Source organism: Dromiciops gliroides, chromosome 2, assembly GCF_019393635.1.
Source record: "Dromiciops gliroides isolate mDroGli1 chromosome 2, mDroGli1.pri, whole genome shotgun sequence".
Classification (NCBI taxonomy): Eukaryota; Metazoa; Chordata; class Mammalia; order Microbiotheria; family Microbiotheriidae; genus Dromiciops; species Dromiciops gliroides.
The window spans coordinates 370,444,589-370,461,424 of NC_057862.1; the positions used below are offsets into that span (position 1 = coordinate 370,444,589).

A 16,836-nucleotide genomic window follows, 5' to 3' on the forward strand; every position below is an offset into this window, starting at 1 on the left:
GGCTTTCTTAGAAAGGAGAACAAAAGGTGATGTCAGGGATTTTGAGGTGTGAAGAAAGGGAAAAGGAATGAGTTCATTGCAGATTGCCTGTGTTCTCTCAATAAGGTTGAAGTTGTGAACATCACGCTAAGAGGAGAAAATCAGGATGAAGGAGGCATTGAGGGCTTGAGGAAATTAAAGAAAGTTTAGGACAGCCACTTTGCAGGGAATGTGATAATGAGGGAAAACCTCAAGAATTACTATGTAGCAATAAAGGCCAAGGGTAGTTAGGTGTCCCGGTGGATAGAATACTAGGCCTAGAGTCAGGGAGACTTATCTTGGTGAGTTTGAATATAGTCTCACACATTTCCTAGCTGTGTGACCTCAGGAAAGTCCCTTAGCCCTGTTTACCTCAGTTTCCTCATCTGTAAAATTAGCTGGAGAAAGAAATGGCAGACTACTCCAGTATTTACCAAGAAAACCCCAAATGGGGTCATGAAGAGTCAGACAGGACTGAAACAACAACAAGGGCCAAATCACCATTAGGTAGTGTATTTTGTAGTGGACCCAGGCAGCCTGGTACTTCTTCCAGTGCCATTCAGCAACACTTGAATAGGAGGGAAGCAGGGAATGAAGTTAATAACCCAGAGCTGGCCTTTGGCAAGGCATGAATGATTTAAAAAACAAACAAACAAACAAAAACAAAAACAAATTAGCAAGGAATTCAGGGGATTCAGAGGTAGAGAATAATCTGTGGTTGGACTAATCAGCCACAGTGTCCTGACTTTGAGGTAGAGGGGTAAAGAGGCTAGCTCAAGGGTGATGAACTGGGAGAAGGGTATGGGTTGAGAGACAAAAGGTTGTAATGAGAATGAATATTCTAGGAGGAGTTTGGCTAAGGGAGAGGAGGGAAGATGAGAGATTGTCATTAGAGGAATTTCATAATTCAGCAGCATGTAAGTAACAGTGTTTTATGATAGGATGTGTGGGATGGTCATCCTTGTGGGTGACTGAGGTGGAGTGAAGCTATAGGGCCTGGGAGTTAAGATTGAAGAATAGGGAAATCAGGTGTTGAGGATATATATATATATTATATATATATATATATATATATATATATATTTTTTTTTTTTTTCCCGTGTGAGGCAATTGGGGTTAAGTGACGTGCCTAGGGTCACACAGCTAGTAAGTGTCAAGTGTCTGAGGCTAGAATTGAACTCAGGACCTTCTGAATCCAGGGCCGGTCCTCTATGCACTGCGCCACCTAGCTGCCCCTAGATAGATATATTTTATTGTCTGTATTGAAGTCCTCTATGATTGCAGGGATAAATTTCAAGAGAAAAAGTATGAATTAGATATTGGAAGAAAGAGAATGGTCTATAAGCCAATATATGCAGAGGCATAGGATAAAATGATATAAAGTTATCCCTTCCACATGGTGACTTTCCCCATCATGGTTTCCATATATTGTGGGTCAGCATATGAAATTAAATGGGAATTTTGGGGGAGTTTTACAGAAGCCACAGACAACAAGGGAAGACCAGCAGATGACACAGAAAAAGTTTAGGAACTTAGAATGCATAAAATATATGTATAGTATTGTATAATATTGACATAGTTTTCTAGATGACAGGGGTGTCACACTCCTAACCTTCATAATGTGGAAGGGATAACTGAAGACTGGTGTGAATCTAGAAAGAAGAGCAAATTACTGTACTCATGGCAGTGAAACAGTCTTAGAGTAAGTAGTGAAGAATGAGAAATATACTTAATTCTCCTCTTCTCACGATGTAGTAGGTATAAATATATTATAAGAAATATAGGAAGTTTTTACAGGGATTGAGAAAAGGAGTACCTAGTACTGTAGATAGTGATTGCAGATACAGTGGCTTTCAGAGGAAGTCCAGGTGTCTCTGAGTGTAAGAAAATGGAAAGAATGTGAAAGAAAATTATTTAGGATGAAGAGAAAGAGGAGGAAGGAAGGGAACAAGCATTTGGTGACTCCTGTGTGTCAGGGACTGTGCTAAGTGCTTTATAGATATTATCTCATTTGATCTTTAAAACAACCCTTTGAGGTAGATTCTATTATTATCCCCATTTTGCAGTTGGGAAAACTGAGGCAGAGGTTAAAGTGACTTACCTAGGGTCAAGCCACTAGTAAGTGTCCTAGGTCAGGTTTGAACTTAGGTCTTCCTTAACTCAAGGTCTGGCTCTATCCACTGTGCCATTTAGCTGCCTCAGTTAGCGTATATTAGTAAGCTAATAATTAGAAGTATCATGGCATACTGGAATGCAGACTGGTCTTAGGATCATGAAAATTTGGTTTTTAAGTCCTGCTTCTGGCATATAGGCACTGGGCTTGGAAACAAGAAGACTATAGTTCAAATCCAGCCTCAGACACTAGCTGTGTAACCCTGGGCATGTCCCTTAATCCTGTTTGCCTCAGTTTCCTAATCTACAAAATGAGCCGGAGGACATGACAAACTATTTTAGTATCTTTGCCAAAAAAAAACCCAAAACCCAAATGGGATCATGAATAGTCAGACATGACTGAAATGACTGAACAACAACAAATCTGGCGTATAATTACTCTGTTACCATGGACAAAGCATTTAGCTCCTTGGTGGCCCATGAGACAATAATATAGAAGGGTTGGCCATCTGCATTGGTGAGGAGAGTTTCCATACTGGGAGTTCCTCATGAAATCCTGGGTCTGGATCATCCTACTTGACCTTTGGAGAATTTGACACTGTTGACAATTCCTCTCCTCAATCCTTTCCTGGATACTTGATTCATAATGTTGGTCTCTCCTGGTTGTCCTACCTTTTTGGTCACTTCTCATCTCCTTTTTTAGATCATAATCCGAGTCCTGATTGGTATTTCTGTGGATTCAGTTATCATCTTTATGCAAATGATTTTCATACCTACTTTTCTAATCCTCACCTCTTTCTTTGAGTTATGCTCCTACATTACCAACTTCATGGAGGGTATCTGAAACTTAAATCTGAAACAGAACTTATCTCCATTTTCCTACCCAAAAGCATTCTGTATCGTATTTACTTAGCTGTCTTCATTTTTTTTTTCTCCCAATAGCGTGTAAGGCCCTTGAAGGCAGAAATTGTTTTAATTTCTGTTTTTGCATTCCTGGGCCTAGCCCAGTCCCTAGTAGATAGTATATATACTTTTTTTTTGGTGAGGCAATTGGGGTTGTGACCTGCCCAGGGTCACACAGCCAGTAAGTGTCTGAGGCCGGATTTGAACTCAGGTCCTCCTGACTCCAGGGCCGGTGCTCTATCCACTGTGCCACCTAGCTGTCATCTCCCCCCCCCCCCCATATTATATATACTTTACAAACATTTGTAAAATGAATGAATTAATGGGGGAGGAGGCAGGTAATAGTGTGTTAAATGTTAAGAAATTTTATTTTGTGGTCTCCTAATCTGGAACTGTTTCCCTATCTCATTAAATCTTTTGATATGGTGGCAATTTTGGTTTTTGTAGTTGTGAACACAGCTTAACACATTACTAGGCATAAGCACTATAACATTAATCAGAATTCTAGTAAGAGATTTGTCATATTTTTAGCTGTTTCACACTTATTTAAAATCAATAGGTGAAAAAATCAATAGTTGTTATGTGTCAATTCATAGATAAGAAATGTTCCTTCAAAATTCACTGAATTGATTTGACATATCATTTAGACTGTCTCTTAGGCAGCAGCAAAATTCACGTGAAGGAAGAGGGGATAACATTTTTCATTCAGATGTTTCCTCATCTGTAAAATTAAGAGGCTGAACTTGTCTTCTTAGGACTTTTCCAGCTCTAACTCTATGATCCTATGATCTTTGCAGCATAATCATTTTGAAGGGACAAAACAAAGACCCCTACCCTTACTTAACATTTTTTGGATGAAGGAGAATAACTGTATCATACTTGTTAGCAAGTCATTTTACTGGAAAGTACTCTCTTTCAGAGGCTTAAGGAAAGAAGTCCCAAATCCGCTCTTTAGATGTGCAATTACAAAGGACTGTGTTTTTTGCCATGTGCTTTCAGTCTCTCTAGATTCTTTGAACAAGAAAAACAAACTTGAACATTTCAGAAACAGTTTGAAAATTTTTAAAATTTTTAAAATTTTTAAAAAATACATTTTTATCTCTTTAAAGACTTGGGAGATTCTTTTAAAAATAATTGAGAAAGCTTGGTCTTGGATAGGCGAATACACACACACACACACACACACACACACGGGAGTGGAGATGGTGGGTGTGTGTGTGTGTGTGTGTGTGTGTGTGTGTGTGGTGTGTGTTGCATTTGTAGATTTTATTGAATGATGAGTTTTGGCAAATTTTCTCACTTTTAAATGTGTTTATTGTTTTCTTTTACATTTCCAAGCTGAGTTTCCTTTAGAATGTTGAAAACACAAATGATTTTAATTGGTCATATTTTGTTAGAAAATAGTCACAGCACTGAGCACCTGAAATTGTGATATCTCTTTTATAATCCTGAGCTCTTTCTTTACCTCTCCTAGGAGGTAGAGTTCTAATTGCTTGGCTTACATTTATTTCCTAAAGGGAGAAAAAGAAAGAAAAAATAGTCCTTTAGATTGACTTTTGATTCTTTTTTGTTGTCCATTCCTTATAATAAATGATAATCTTTCCTGGATTTAGTTGCTGAGGTATTATGGTAATACACATCTTATTATTTTGTTTTTAAGGTTTTGCTTTTTTTTTTAAATGGGCTTAATATGATTTGAAATGAAAAGTAACATTTTGATGTTTTCTCCTTATCTTTTCTGGATAGAGAGGCAGATGAAGGCTGTAAAAAGCCTTTAGAAAGATTGCTGAACATCTGGCAAGAAAGAAGTGTTTATGGTGGTGAGTTCATTCAGCAGCTGAAGTTATCTATGGAAGACTCCAACAGCCCTCCACCCAAAGGTAGAAGTATGTTTTATTGATTGTCTTTACCTGTGTTAAAAATAGGAGGTGGAAAAAGTACAGTGGGAGTTTCTATGAATAGTCATTAAAGGATGTATCAAAGAGATAATAGTTGGTAATTATAATAGGAACTTATTTATATAAACCTGTAAGGTTTGTGATGCATGACATCCAACAGCCATGTATGGTAGGTAGTATGAGTATAATCTTTATTTTGAAAGATGAAAAAACTTAGATTTTGAGAGTTTAAATGACTTGCCAGTGGTCACATAGCTAGTAATGAGCTGAAGCAACTCTCTATGACTTTAAATTAAAGGTTAGTTGCTGATCTGCACTGATAGGTGTTTCCTCATTGGGACTTCCCTGTAGCAATGAAATGACAGGCACTGTGCTGGTCCAAAAAGAAAAAGAAGAACAATTCCTGACTTAAAGAACTTTATGTTTTACTGGGGAAATCAACTTTACACAGAAAAGAAAGTACAAGATAATTTAATGAGAGAGTACTAATAACCGCCCCCTAGTTGATCAGGAAAGGCTTTTGCAAGAGATGACACTTGAACTGAGCCTTCAAGGAAGTTATGGACTCTAAGTTTGAGATGAACAGGAAATATATTCCAGGAATGGGTGTTAACTTCTGCAAAGGGACCAAATGGGAGATGGAATGCTAAGTGAAGGAAACAATAAGTAAGCAGGAATGTAGAGTATAAAGGAATAATGGGAAATGTCTGGAAAGGTAGTTTGGAACTAGGCTGTAGAGGGCATTTGGTGCCAAAATGAAGAGTTTGTATTTTATCCAAAGATAATAGAGGGCCATTGATGATTCTTGAGCAGAGAGTCACATAGTTAGATCTGTACTTTAGGGACTTGATTGCAGTAGATATGTAGAGGACATATCGAAAACAGGAAGAACTTTTAGGAGGCTTTTGCAGTAGTCAAGGCATAGAAGCAGTGAGAGCTTGGACTAGAGTGCTAGCTGTTTGAGAGGAGAAAATGGGAAGAAAGAGGTGGTGTGGAGGAAGAATTGACAAGATTTATTAACTGATCAGATATGGAGGGAACACTTGAGGATGACTTCATGGTTACCAACTTCTAGTATATTAGGGTTAAGAATGGTGGTACCTTTAACAGAAATAGGGAAGTTTGGAGGAAGGGTGAACTGTCTTGCAGGTAGTTGGTGGTGTGGGATGGGAGTTCAGGAAAGTAATTGGTTTGGGTGTGTACATCTGTGTAGAAATGACAGTCAAATCCATAGAAGATACTGAGATCAATCACTAAAAAGGGTGTAGAGCGAAGGGGATCCAGCAGGGCAGAATGATTGGACTCATGTCTTTCTAGTCTTGAACTCTATGCCACTTCTTAATGCAGCCTTGAATAAGTAGTGGTTTTGGTTACCATATCATACTGTTGACTTGTATTGAGTATGTAGGCCATTAAACCCACGATAGACCCATTTTTAGATTGTTGGCTAGCCATTCTTCCTCATCTTATCTTTGTAGAATTGACTTAGTGAACCCAAATGTAAGACTTTACATTTGTCCCTATTAAATTTTGTCATATTAAGCATAGCTTAATGTTATAGCCTATTAAGATCTTTTTGGATCTTCACCGTTGTCTAGTGTGTTAGCTATCCTTCATAGCTTTGAGCCATCTGCATATTTGATAAGCAGACCTACTATGCCTTTAACCAAGGCCAAACAAAGATCTCTGGCATATTCCATTAGAGGTTTCCTTCCAGGTCTACATTGAACCACAGCTAAGTCTCAATTAATGCAGGCTTAAATAATGTGAAATTTCACTAAGTGTGAATTCTAAAATACCAGGTCACATTTAATGCCAGCCAGAATTCGTTTAATGTGCTGCAAAAGAGGAAGGTAAGGGTTTTTAACATGCTGCTACATAGTCAATCTGTGCTTGATTGTCCTTCTGTGTGGATGTGATATTACCAACAGTTCTGTTAAATTTTCTTTAGAACTTAACAAAATGGATGAAAGGAAGAACTTCAGTTGGAAACACTGCCACTGCAAAGTAAATAAATAAAGAGGCGTGTTACTACATTAGAACAAAAATGTGCTGTAATTGAATAGCATGAAGGTGATTATAGTAACTTTAAAAAAGGATGAGATGTTGTAATGCTTGAATCTATGGAATGGAATATTCTAAAACATTTAGGTAAAATAAAAAGATAAAGTTGCATCAGCTTTGGGTGATTTACATATAACTATTTGGAAAAGAAGTGTTAGATATAGAGCCTCTTTCTGTTTTATGTATTGAAGATTACAATTAAAAACTCATTCCTCTTAGCAGAGCAGCCATTAAGACAAAAGCTTCTAGTTTAAGGCAGTAGAAGGAAAGAGAAATGAAGTGAATAGTTAACAAAGTTTTACTGCAAGCTTTGGCTTGATTGCTCTAAAAATTGAGTTCAACTTCATAATGTTAAAATAACCAGAGAGGTGGCTAGAGCAGATGAAAATAGAACAGCTAAAATATCATGGTGTTTTGAAGGAAATAATTGAAAAGAGTAGATGATATTCTAGTGAATAAATTTTTAATATGGATGAAACAGGCTTATTCTGGAAATGGTGACTTCAAGAACGTGTATTTCTAAGAAAGAAAAAGCTTGACCTGGATTTAAAGTGTCCAAGGATCACCTGATATTTTTATTTGGAGATAATGTATGAAAAGGACTTTAAATTAAAATGATTGTTTTGTTCCTCAGTCTCAAAATTCTTGTGCTCTAAAAGGTTACAACCATCTATCACTTCCAGTTCTTTAGTGTTTAAAGCTAAAGCATGGATGACTAACGCTATTTTTGAAGACTGGTTTTCAAATTATTTTAGCTCAGCTGTCAAAAAATATTCTAAGGACAACAGAATTGTACTTAAAGCATTACTGATTTTAGATAAGGCCCTGGGTCATTGTGTGAAAATGTGAACATGCAAATTTACTGAGATGTGTATAAAGCTCTTAGCATCTGCCAACATATTATGACAGTTTAAAGAAAGAAACTGTGGTTCAGTTCACACTGCCAAAATATTTTAAATAATACTGATGTTTTAGTCTTATCATCAGTGTAGGCTTATCTTTAGGTGTGATATTCAGTCATTTTTTAAAATTTTGCTTTCTATAACTCTCTAATAAACTTGTATTAAAAATACATTTTTATCCTTTGTTATATATGTTAACAGACAGATACAAAAATTAATTTAAAGAATTCCATTACGTATTTCCAATGGACTGGAACCAAATTACCATATCTTACATATAATTATAACTCATAATAATGCATATTCTAATAATGTGACCTGTAATGGGATTTATTCTTTGCACTAATTGAGACAGGAATTAAAAAAAATTTTTTTTCAATGTAAATTTTTGATTTTTTTTTTTGAGACATGGCTGTTTAAATTCCAGATCATTTAATATCACTAATTAATGGTTCTTCTTTGAGTCTAGCTGTTCAACCAATTCCAAAAATACCTAACTACTATTCTCTCACCTATACTTTTATGTCTTGTCCATGAGAATAGCAAGAGAAATTTTGTCAAATGCTTAATTAAAATCTTGATACCCTGGATTCAGGAGCACCTGAGTTCAAATATGACCTCAGACACTTGACACTTACTAGCTGTGTAACCCTCATTGCCCCGCCAAAAAAAAAAAAAAATCTAGATAAATCACGCCTGTAGTGTTTGACTTACCAGTCTGATTGGTTAGTCATCAAGCTTTAAGTGCTTACTAGGTGCCTGGCTTTGTGTTAAGTGCTGAAGATAAAACGAAAAGCAAAACCATAGTCCCTGTCCTTAGGGAGCTCTCATTTTAATGGATGAGACATAAAGACACATATACATACATAGACACACATGCACATGTGTTCGTGTGTGAGAAGAAGCAATCTCAGAAGGGACAGGACCAGGTAGGATCTTCTTCAGAAAATAGGATTTGAATTGATTTTGAAGGAAGCCAGGAGAGGTGAAGAGGACAAAGAACATTCTAGTTATGGGGTAGACAGCCAGGGCATATGCGCTGATGGAATATCATGTGGGAAGAACAGCAAGTAGGTCACAATAGCTAGATTATGGAAAGGAAAGGAGTAAAGTATATAAGAAGATTTGAAAGGCAAGAAGGGGCCAGGTTGCGAAGAGATTTAAATGCTAAACAGGAGGTCCTGGAGGTAATAGAAAAGTACTGGAATTTATTGGGGTGACATGGCCACACCTGCACTTTGGGAAAAGTTTGGACAAAAGATTGGATATGTGGAATGAGTGCTAATGATGAGTCCAAGATTAACAGCTGGGTGACTGGGAAGATAGTGGTGCCTTCAGCTGTGATAGTTAAGTTGAAAAAGAAAGGAGGATTTTGGGGGAAAGATTCTTGTTTTGGGGATGTTGAGTTTGAGGTGCCTATGGGACATCTAATTTGAGGTGTCCAAAAGGTAGTTAATGATGTAGGACTGGAATTCAAGGGAGACATTAGGGCCAGATAAATGGTTCTGGGAAGCAGTTGAACTCATGGAAGCTCATAATATCACTAAGCAAGATAATATACAAGGAAAATAGCATAGGGTCAGCAGCAGAGTCTTGGGGGGCACTCACCCGTAATTAGTGGGCTTGACCTGCATGAAGTCCAACAAAAGAGACTGAGAAGGTATGTTTAGGTAGGTGAAGAACCAGGAGAGAACAATGTTGCAAAAACTTAGTGAGTAGGGAATATCTAGGAGGAGTCACATTGGCTCACAATCTGGGTTGTGACTTCCTTTGATTCTTTGTCTCACTCTTCCAAAGCCAATTAGTTGGTAAGTCCTGCCGCCTTCTAAACATCTGACCATGTCACTCCTGACATAAACTCTAGTGGCTCCCTAATATCTCTAGGATCAAGTATAAAATCATCTGTCTTTTAACCCTTTCCTGTCTTCTTTTGCCTTCTTTTCACATACTCTGATCCAGTGACATTGGTCTTCTTTCTGTTCCTTGAATACTACTTTCTATCTCTCTACTCCATGCATTTTCACTAGCTGTCTTCCATGTCTTTTCTCTTCCTCTTCACCTCCCAATTCCTGACTTTCTTCAAGTCCCACTTAAGATCCCACCTTCTACCAGTAGCTTTTTCCTATTTCCCTTCATGCTAGTGATTATCTCCTATTTATCCTTCCTGTATCTCTTTTGTAGTTGTTTACATGTTTCTGCCATTAAATTGTGAGCTCCTTAAGAGCAGAAAGGTTTTTTTTTTTTTTGGTCTTTTGACATCCCCAGCACTTAGCCCAGTACGTGCTAAATAAATGCTTGTTGACTTGAGGAGATGACAGTGTCAGAGGCTTCATGGAGGTCAAAAGGGATGAGGTTTGAGAAAACACCATTCGATTTGGCACTTAAGAGACCATTGGTAACTTTGAACAGATTGGTTACATTGAATGAATAGGTTGGAAACTAGATGCAAAGGGTTTCAAAGTGAGTTAAAGAAATTTTGTCAGAAAAGGAAATAAAATTAGTCTGCCATAACCAGCTCTTGATAAATCTGTGCTGGCTCTTTGTGATCACTGCTTCTTTTTTCAGGTATTCACTAACCATTTCTTTAGTATATTTTAGGATTTTGCCAGTAATTGAAGTTAAGCTCACTGCCTTATTACTTGTATCCTCTGCTTTTTAAAATTTTTTTTGAAAATTAAATGACAGTAGCCTTTTGCCTCTCCTACAATCTATTTTTTAAAGATCACTGACAGCAATAGCTGAGTCTGAATGTGGAGAGCGTTTTCCACCATTTCTTTTCGCATTGTCTTTGGATCATTGCATTGCTGAGAAGAGTTAAGTTTATCACAGTTGATTATCACACAGTGTTGTTGATACTGTGTACAATGTTCTTTTGGTTCTGCTCATTTCAGTTAGCATCAATTCATGTAAGTCTTTCAGGTTTTTCTGAAATCCATCTGCTTATCATTTCTTACAGCACAATAATATTCCGATATATTCTTTTTTCCCCCCCTTCAGGGCAGTGAGGGTTAAGTAGCTTGCCCAGGGTCAAACAGCTAGTAAGTGTCAAGTGTCTGAGGCTGTTTTTGAACTCAGGTACTCCTGAATCCAGGGCCGATGCTCTATGCACTGTGCCACCTAGCTGCCCCCGATTGCAAAGGTTTTAAGCAAAAGAATATGTAGGATCTCATAAGGTTCTACTGAGGAAAAGTCAGCCCAGGAGAGATGGAAAGCTCTCAAGAATAAAATTTCTGAAGATAGAAACAGTTTCTATGAGGAAGAAAGGATAAGTTGTCTAAAGAAACCAATGTATTTCACAGGAAACTGATAATCTGTTTCCTCCTCTCTTGATTTTTACCTAAATGCTCTCTACCATGCTTCTTCCTTCTGCTTCCTAGATTTCCTCACATAAGTATGTCTTGTTACTATATACTAAATCTCTTCCCCTTTTTGAATAATGTTTACCCTTCCAAAACCATATTCCAGCTGTAGGGTTTTTTTTTTTTAAACCAAATCTCAGTAGTGATATTTATGAAGTCCAATTTTCCATCTTGTTACCTCTACTTTATACATTTGTTATTGATATGTGAAACCATGGGTTTTATTGCTAATTCCTTTTTGGATTTTCTTTCCTTTGAATTTCTGGCTATCTTTGTTTGTATTCTTCCAGTATTTTAACTACTTTCAATGTATCTAGCTTTGACTTATTTAGGAATATTTCTCATTCCTCTTTCCTTTTCTTTTTAAAGTCCTTTTGATTAGATATTCAAGACTCTCAGCATATATATTTTCACTACCCCCTGTTGACTATACTCCTTGCCTGGCCAAGATCCAGGAGTTTGAATATTTTTAAGCCATGGTCCAGAAATTAAGAAACTAATTCCTGTCTCTCCCTATCCCCTGCGTCCCCCCCCCCCCCCCCGTTTATTCTGGTTTGTTGTTTTCTGAGTTCCTCTATATTCATTATAACAAATATTTTTGTTTTCTTTTTACATAACTGTCATTTCTAAATATCCCCCATCCTCTGTAACAAAAAACAAAATGAAGGGAAAAATTAAGTAGCTTAACCAAACTATCGAGCATATTAAACCACTCTTTGATTTTCTTGTCCCCATCCATACAGTGGTTTATTGGTATTGACAATTTTGGAAGTAAAGTAGTTATGTTGATTTTCAGCCAGGTTCTCAAGTAGTAGATCAGAACAAAATCTGGTATCAAGAGGTCTTTGCCTTCAACAACATAGTCTAGCTGGAGAGACAAAATCTAGATCCATAAAATGCTATTAATATTGTTTATATCCATATCTAACCTAAGGCAGTGAAGTGATACAGAGGATCTCTTGCACAGGGCCTGGAGTCAGGAAGACCTAAGTTCAAATTTGGCCTCAGACACTTTCTAGTCTTGTGACCCTGGGCAAGTCACTTGACTTTTGTCTGCCTCAGTTTCTCCAACTCTAAAGTGGGTGTATTATTAGCACCTACTTCACAGGATTGTTGTATCAAAGTACCTGGCACATGGGTGCTTCATAAGTGCTTGTGCCCTTTCTCACTCTCCCTGTGTTTCATAGAATGGAAACTCTAAAAATTCTGCAATAAAGTGACTTATTTTTAAACTTACAAAAATCAGCTTTTTAGTTTTAACTGTACTCCAACCATAAAGTCAACTCAGTTTCTTTTCCAGGGCCATTCTTCAGGCCATTTTTTCTGTATAGAATACCATTTGCTTTCCTCTCTATTCAAATATGTCTCTTCAGTGCTTGTCCTTCAAGGCCTGCCTCCAAATAGTACTTTCTTCATGAAGCTTTACCTGACAGATCTAGTCTACTAGGCTACAGTGGTTCCTTTCCTCCTCTGAACTCTTGTGGCACACATTTGTGCTGTACCACCCATTTTGTGCTTATACTGCCTTGTGGCATCTCTTTCTCTTTAAACAATATTAATTTTATTATTAATTAACAATATTATTAAATTTATTAGTAACTAAAATTGATATTAAATTTATTTTCATTTCTTCTCCCTTCAACATTTTTTTTTCAGTTGAGGACACTGGAGGAGGATACTGTCCATTTAAAAGTGACACCTATGAGAACAGATTCATTTATAAATGATAAGAATTATTAGACAAGAATATTCTTTGCTTGGTTATTGACTAGGGTATAAAAGACCTGGCTTAGGAGAAATGGGGAGAAAATGGATAATGGGTTTCCCAGGAAGTTGGTTAACAGCAGAGAGTAACCAGTAGACTCCCTTATATTGAAAAAAAAAATTCCTGAAAATGGGTGTATCTTATCAACTGAGCCCTCTTCACTTGTCAGGGTGTGCTGGAACAAACTCTGACTGGTTCATATCGTTAAGTTTTCAATATGAACATCAGGATTTGGTTTGTTGTTTTGTTGACTTAAACGTGTAAATGATGTAGATTGAATTTAAAAGTGTGTTACTGGGTATGGTTCTCTTTTCTGGAAAATTGGTTGTTAAACATTTCATTTACTAGCACAACACTCCTCCCTGCTTTTATTCCAGTTCTGACACATAGTGATCCCATCTTAATTTCCATACTTTAGCAGTACTTCAGAGTCCTTATATAATATTTCCTATTTTTTTTTTTAAGACTAGAATTCCCTTTCTACCCTAGCTTGGAGTGCAGAAGGCACTCATGGGCCAATCTCAGTACTTATTGGCACAGAAGCTTAACCAGCTGTGTTTGTCTAATTTGGGCCAGTTCACCTTCTTAGGCACCCCCTTTGGGAGGGAGAGCCACCATTTTGGTGCCAGATTTAGTACAGATTTCTATTCATTTAGAATAGAATTCCCAAGCTCAGGTGATCAACTTCAGCCTCTCTGGTAGCCATGATTTTAAGGATTATTGCAATGTGCTCTCATGTCCTGCATAATAGCTGCTTTTAAAAAAGTTTTATGTATGGACACAGACATTGGGCTGTTTTGCTGTTTGTATATTTATCATTCATAAGCATATAACGAAGGGGTCTATTGAACAAAAAAAGTTTTATTTAAATCTTTTACATAAATATCTGTCATTTCCTATTTGAAAATCTCTCCTTTCCCATTGAAACCCTCTTCTGTAATATCTAGTTACTATCTACATTCTCAGGATGCTGGGAGTAGTACTAGGATAAAAGCTTGGAGACCTGGGTTTTATTACCATCTCTTCTCCCGACTAATTGTTTGACTTATGGTAAGCTACTCTCCCTCTTTAAACCTCAGCCTCCTTATGTATAAAATGAAGGAATTGTGCTGGATGATTTCTGAAGTCTTTTTTAACTATAACATTCGGTGACTTTTAAAGATGTTAATGTTTATCCAGTGGAATTAAATTTTTCCAGGCTTCTTCTTAAAGCTTTTATCCCTTTTGCAAAATAAGAAGTTATTTGGCTTAATAGTTTGAAGCCTTTCTCTCTTGGACAAGATTTCACAGAACTTGCCCTGCTTTGAATTCTGTGTGATGTTGAAAATAATTACTATAGACACAAGTTTTGGGTAAGCATATTACTAATTTATCAATATTATACCAGTAAAGGATTGACCACATGTCTCCCTAACTTCTCATGGTGCCAGGTGGAGGCAGAGAGTTTCAGCGTGCCATTTAGCTCCAGTAGGAGAACACCCCCCTCCCCCAAGAAGATGACCCTGTGTGGCATCATCCAAAGGTTTTTATCCTTTTTTGATAGAGGCGGGTCATTGTACGTTGATCTAAGCTAATTGGTTAGCATTATTCAAATCTATTGGTTGACATGACTTAGGTGGGCTATATTATAATGAACACTAGAGATGACATAAGGGAAAGGAATGCAAAACCCTTCACTCAAGTTGATCAGAGCAAAGTCCATTATCTAGGTATAGTTTATTTAATCCCAACAGTCCTTCCACAATCTAGACAAAAGAATCTTGTCTCCATTCCTTTTGTTCCCTTGGGTTTGTCCCAGATGAGATTTGATGAAATCTCTCAAGGAGAACTCGACTTTCTGGAGTGGGGGGAGAAAGAACTGATCCCTGGGTCCCCCCAAGAAATCGATTATTAATAACTTTTTCTTACATCCCTAAAAATTCAGGATCACTGCCATGGTATAATTAGGCTTTGGAAAAGGACTTTAGTGTTAAAAAGTGGTGGCATCTTTAAGCATTTTTGAAAAGCTTGATGCAGAGGAAATGTGACTTTAAGTGGTAGTGGGATATAGTGAAAAGAATACTGTATTTGATATCGCAGGGACCTGGGTCACAGGGTTTGGATCCCAGATTTATTCCTTATTACCCATGTGACCTTGGACAGGTCACTTAACCTTTCTGGCTCTTGTTTCTTTAAACAAAAAATAAGAGGACCAGACTTGATAATCTTACTTTTAGCTCTTAATCCTGTGATGTCATTTGCAACCATGTTAGACTTGAAAGGGCAATATTGTGTTTGAGACTGAACCAAAGTATCAATATAGGAAATGTCCCTCTTTGTTCAAATGAACTTTTGGGGGGGGGTATAGAAAGTACTTTGATCCTGTTTCCTTTTCAAAAATCTACCCAAATGATAGGGACTTGGTATTTATTGATTGTGTATGTTGATTGTCTAAGGCATAAGAAAAATGTAATGCCTTTTCTATTTTAATATTGAAGATGACAAGCCAGTGGTTATATAGCTTCTTTTCTAAATTTATGAATGTTTCTAAACTGTACTCCACTTGGGCTCTGTTTATCAGAATTCTGAAAAATTTTCTCTTGACTCATTGCTCCCTTAAGGATGTCAACTTGACATAATGCTTTAAATGTTGACAACCTGGTTTTTATCCAGGGTGATGGAAAACAGGATTCATCAAACATGGAGACGGGAGAATCATTTCCTTGCCTGCTTCTTCCTCAGCACTAATTTTCCTGAATCAATAGTGTGGGTAGTAGTTGGGCTTCAAGGTTTTGGAGGGAGTGAAAGAAAAAAATATGCACAATTTTAAGCTAATGTTTTTCTTCCCTCTCCCTTTCTCCCACTAAATAGCCTTAGATTTGAGAGATTAAGGAGATTGCCCTAAAGTAGTTAGCTTGTGTCATGTTAAATATTCTTGTGGTTCATTGGTCATAATTTTCTGGTTAAGGACTTGGTTATAATTTTGAAGTAGTATTTTTCCTGTAAAAAGTTAAGTTATTCAAATCCCATCTGTGACACTTAGTAGCTATCTGACCTCGGGATAAGTCACTTAACCTTACAGAAAATGGCACAGTCTCATAGTTGAAGGGATCCAGTCTGCACAGGAATCTATATTGTAGCAGCCCCAACAAGTTGTCATTCAACCTTCATTTGCAGATCTTCAGTTATAAGGAATCTGCTACTTTCTGTGGCAGCCCATTCCATTTTTGTACTTGTCCATTTATTAGGCAGTTTTCCTTTTATGCAGCCCTAAATCTTGCCTCTCTTGCAACTTTGTTTCTATTTCTCCTAGTTCTGCTCTCCTGTCAAGCACAACAAATGAATTCCTGTTCCACATGACACTCCTTCAAGTACTTGAAGACAACTATTAGAGTTTTCATGACATGGTCCTATTCTTATCCATCCTAAATATCAGCCTAACTTTGCATGTTATTTTTGGTTCCCATCACTATCCTGGTCGCCTTCCTTTGAATGCCGCACAGTTTCAGTGCCCTGGGTTTGAATCCTTGTTTTGGCATTTATCTGCTGATTGAGCATGATCAAGTCATTTTGCCCCCTGAGCCTCAGTTACCTCCTGTGTAAAATGGGAATATTAATAACTGCATTCCCTGCTTCACAGGGTTGGCAGGACAGTATCAGTTAAACAAACTGGGGATGTTGAGCTTTGAGAAAAGACAACTAGAGGGGACATGAGAGCAAATATTTGAGTCTGTCTTGTTTAAGAGAGATTATAAGATAGAACAAAACTTGGAGGAAGGTACAGAAAAGAGAATTTCAGCTTAACATAGGAGAAATCTTCCCAACCACTAGAGCTG

General features: G+C 37.2%; 1 protein-coding gene across 5 annotated transcripts in view; it reads left to right on the top strand.

Moving 5' to 3' along the window:
- Nucleotides 1–16,836, top strand: part of RPRD1B (regulation of nuclear pre-mRNA domain containing 1B) — an 84,748-nt gene that overhangs the window by 13,066 nt on the left and 54,846 nt on the right. For all 5 annotated transcript variants that reach the window (XR_006355069.1, XR_006355070.1, XM_043989819.1 and 2 more), the window contains exon 3: nucleotides 4,780–4,913. Coding sequence is in view for 3 of the 5 variants with exons in the window: in XM_043989819.1 (XP_043845754.1) it covers nucleotides 4,780–4,913 (134 nt within the window). In the remaining 2 variants the exon portion in view is untranslated. The remainder of the gene's footprint in view (nucleotides 1–4,779; nucleotides 4,914–16,836) is intronic.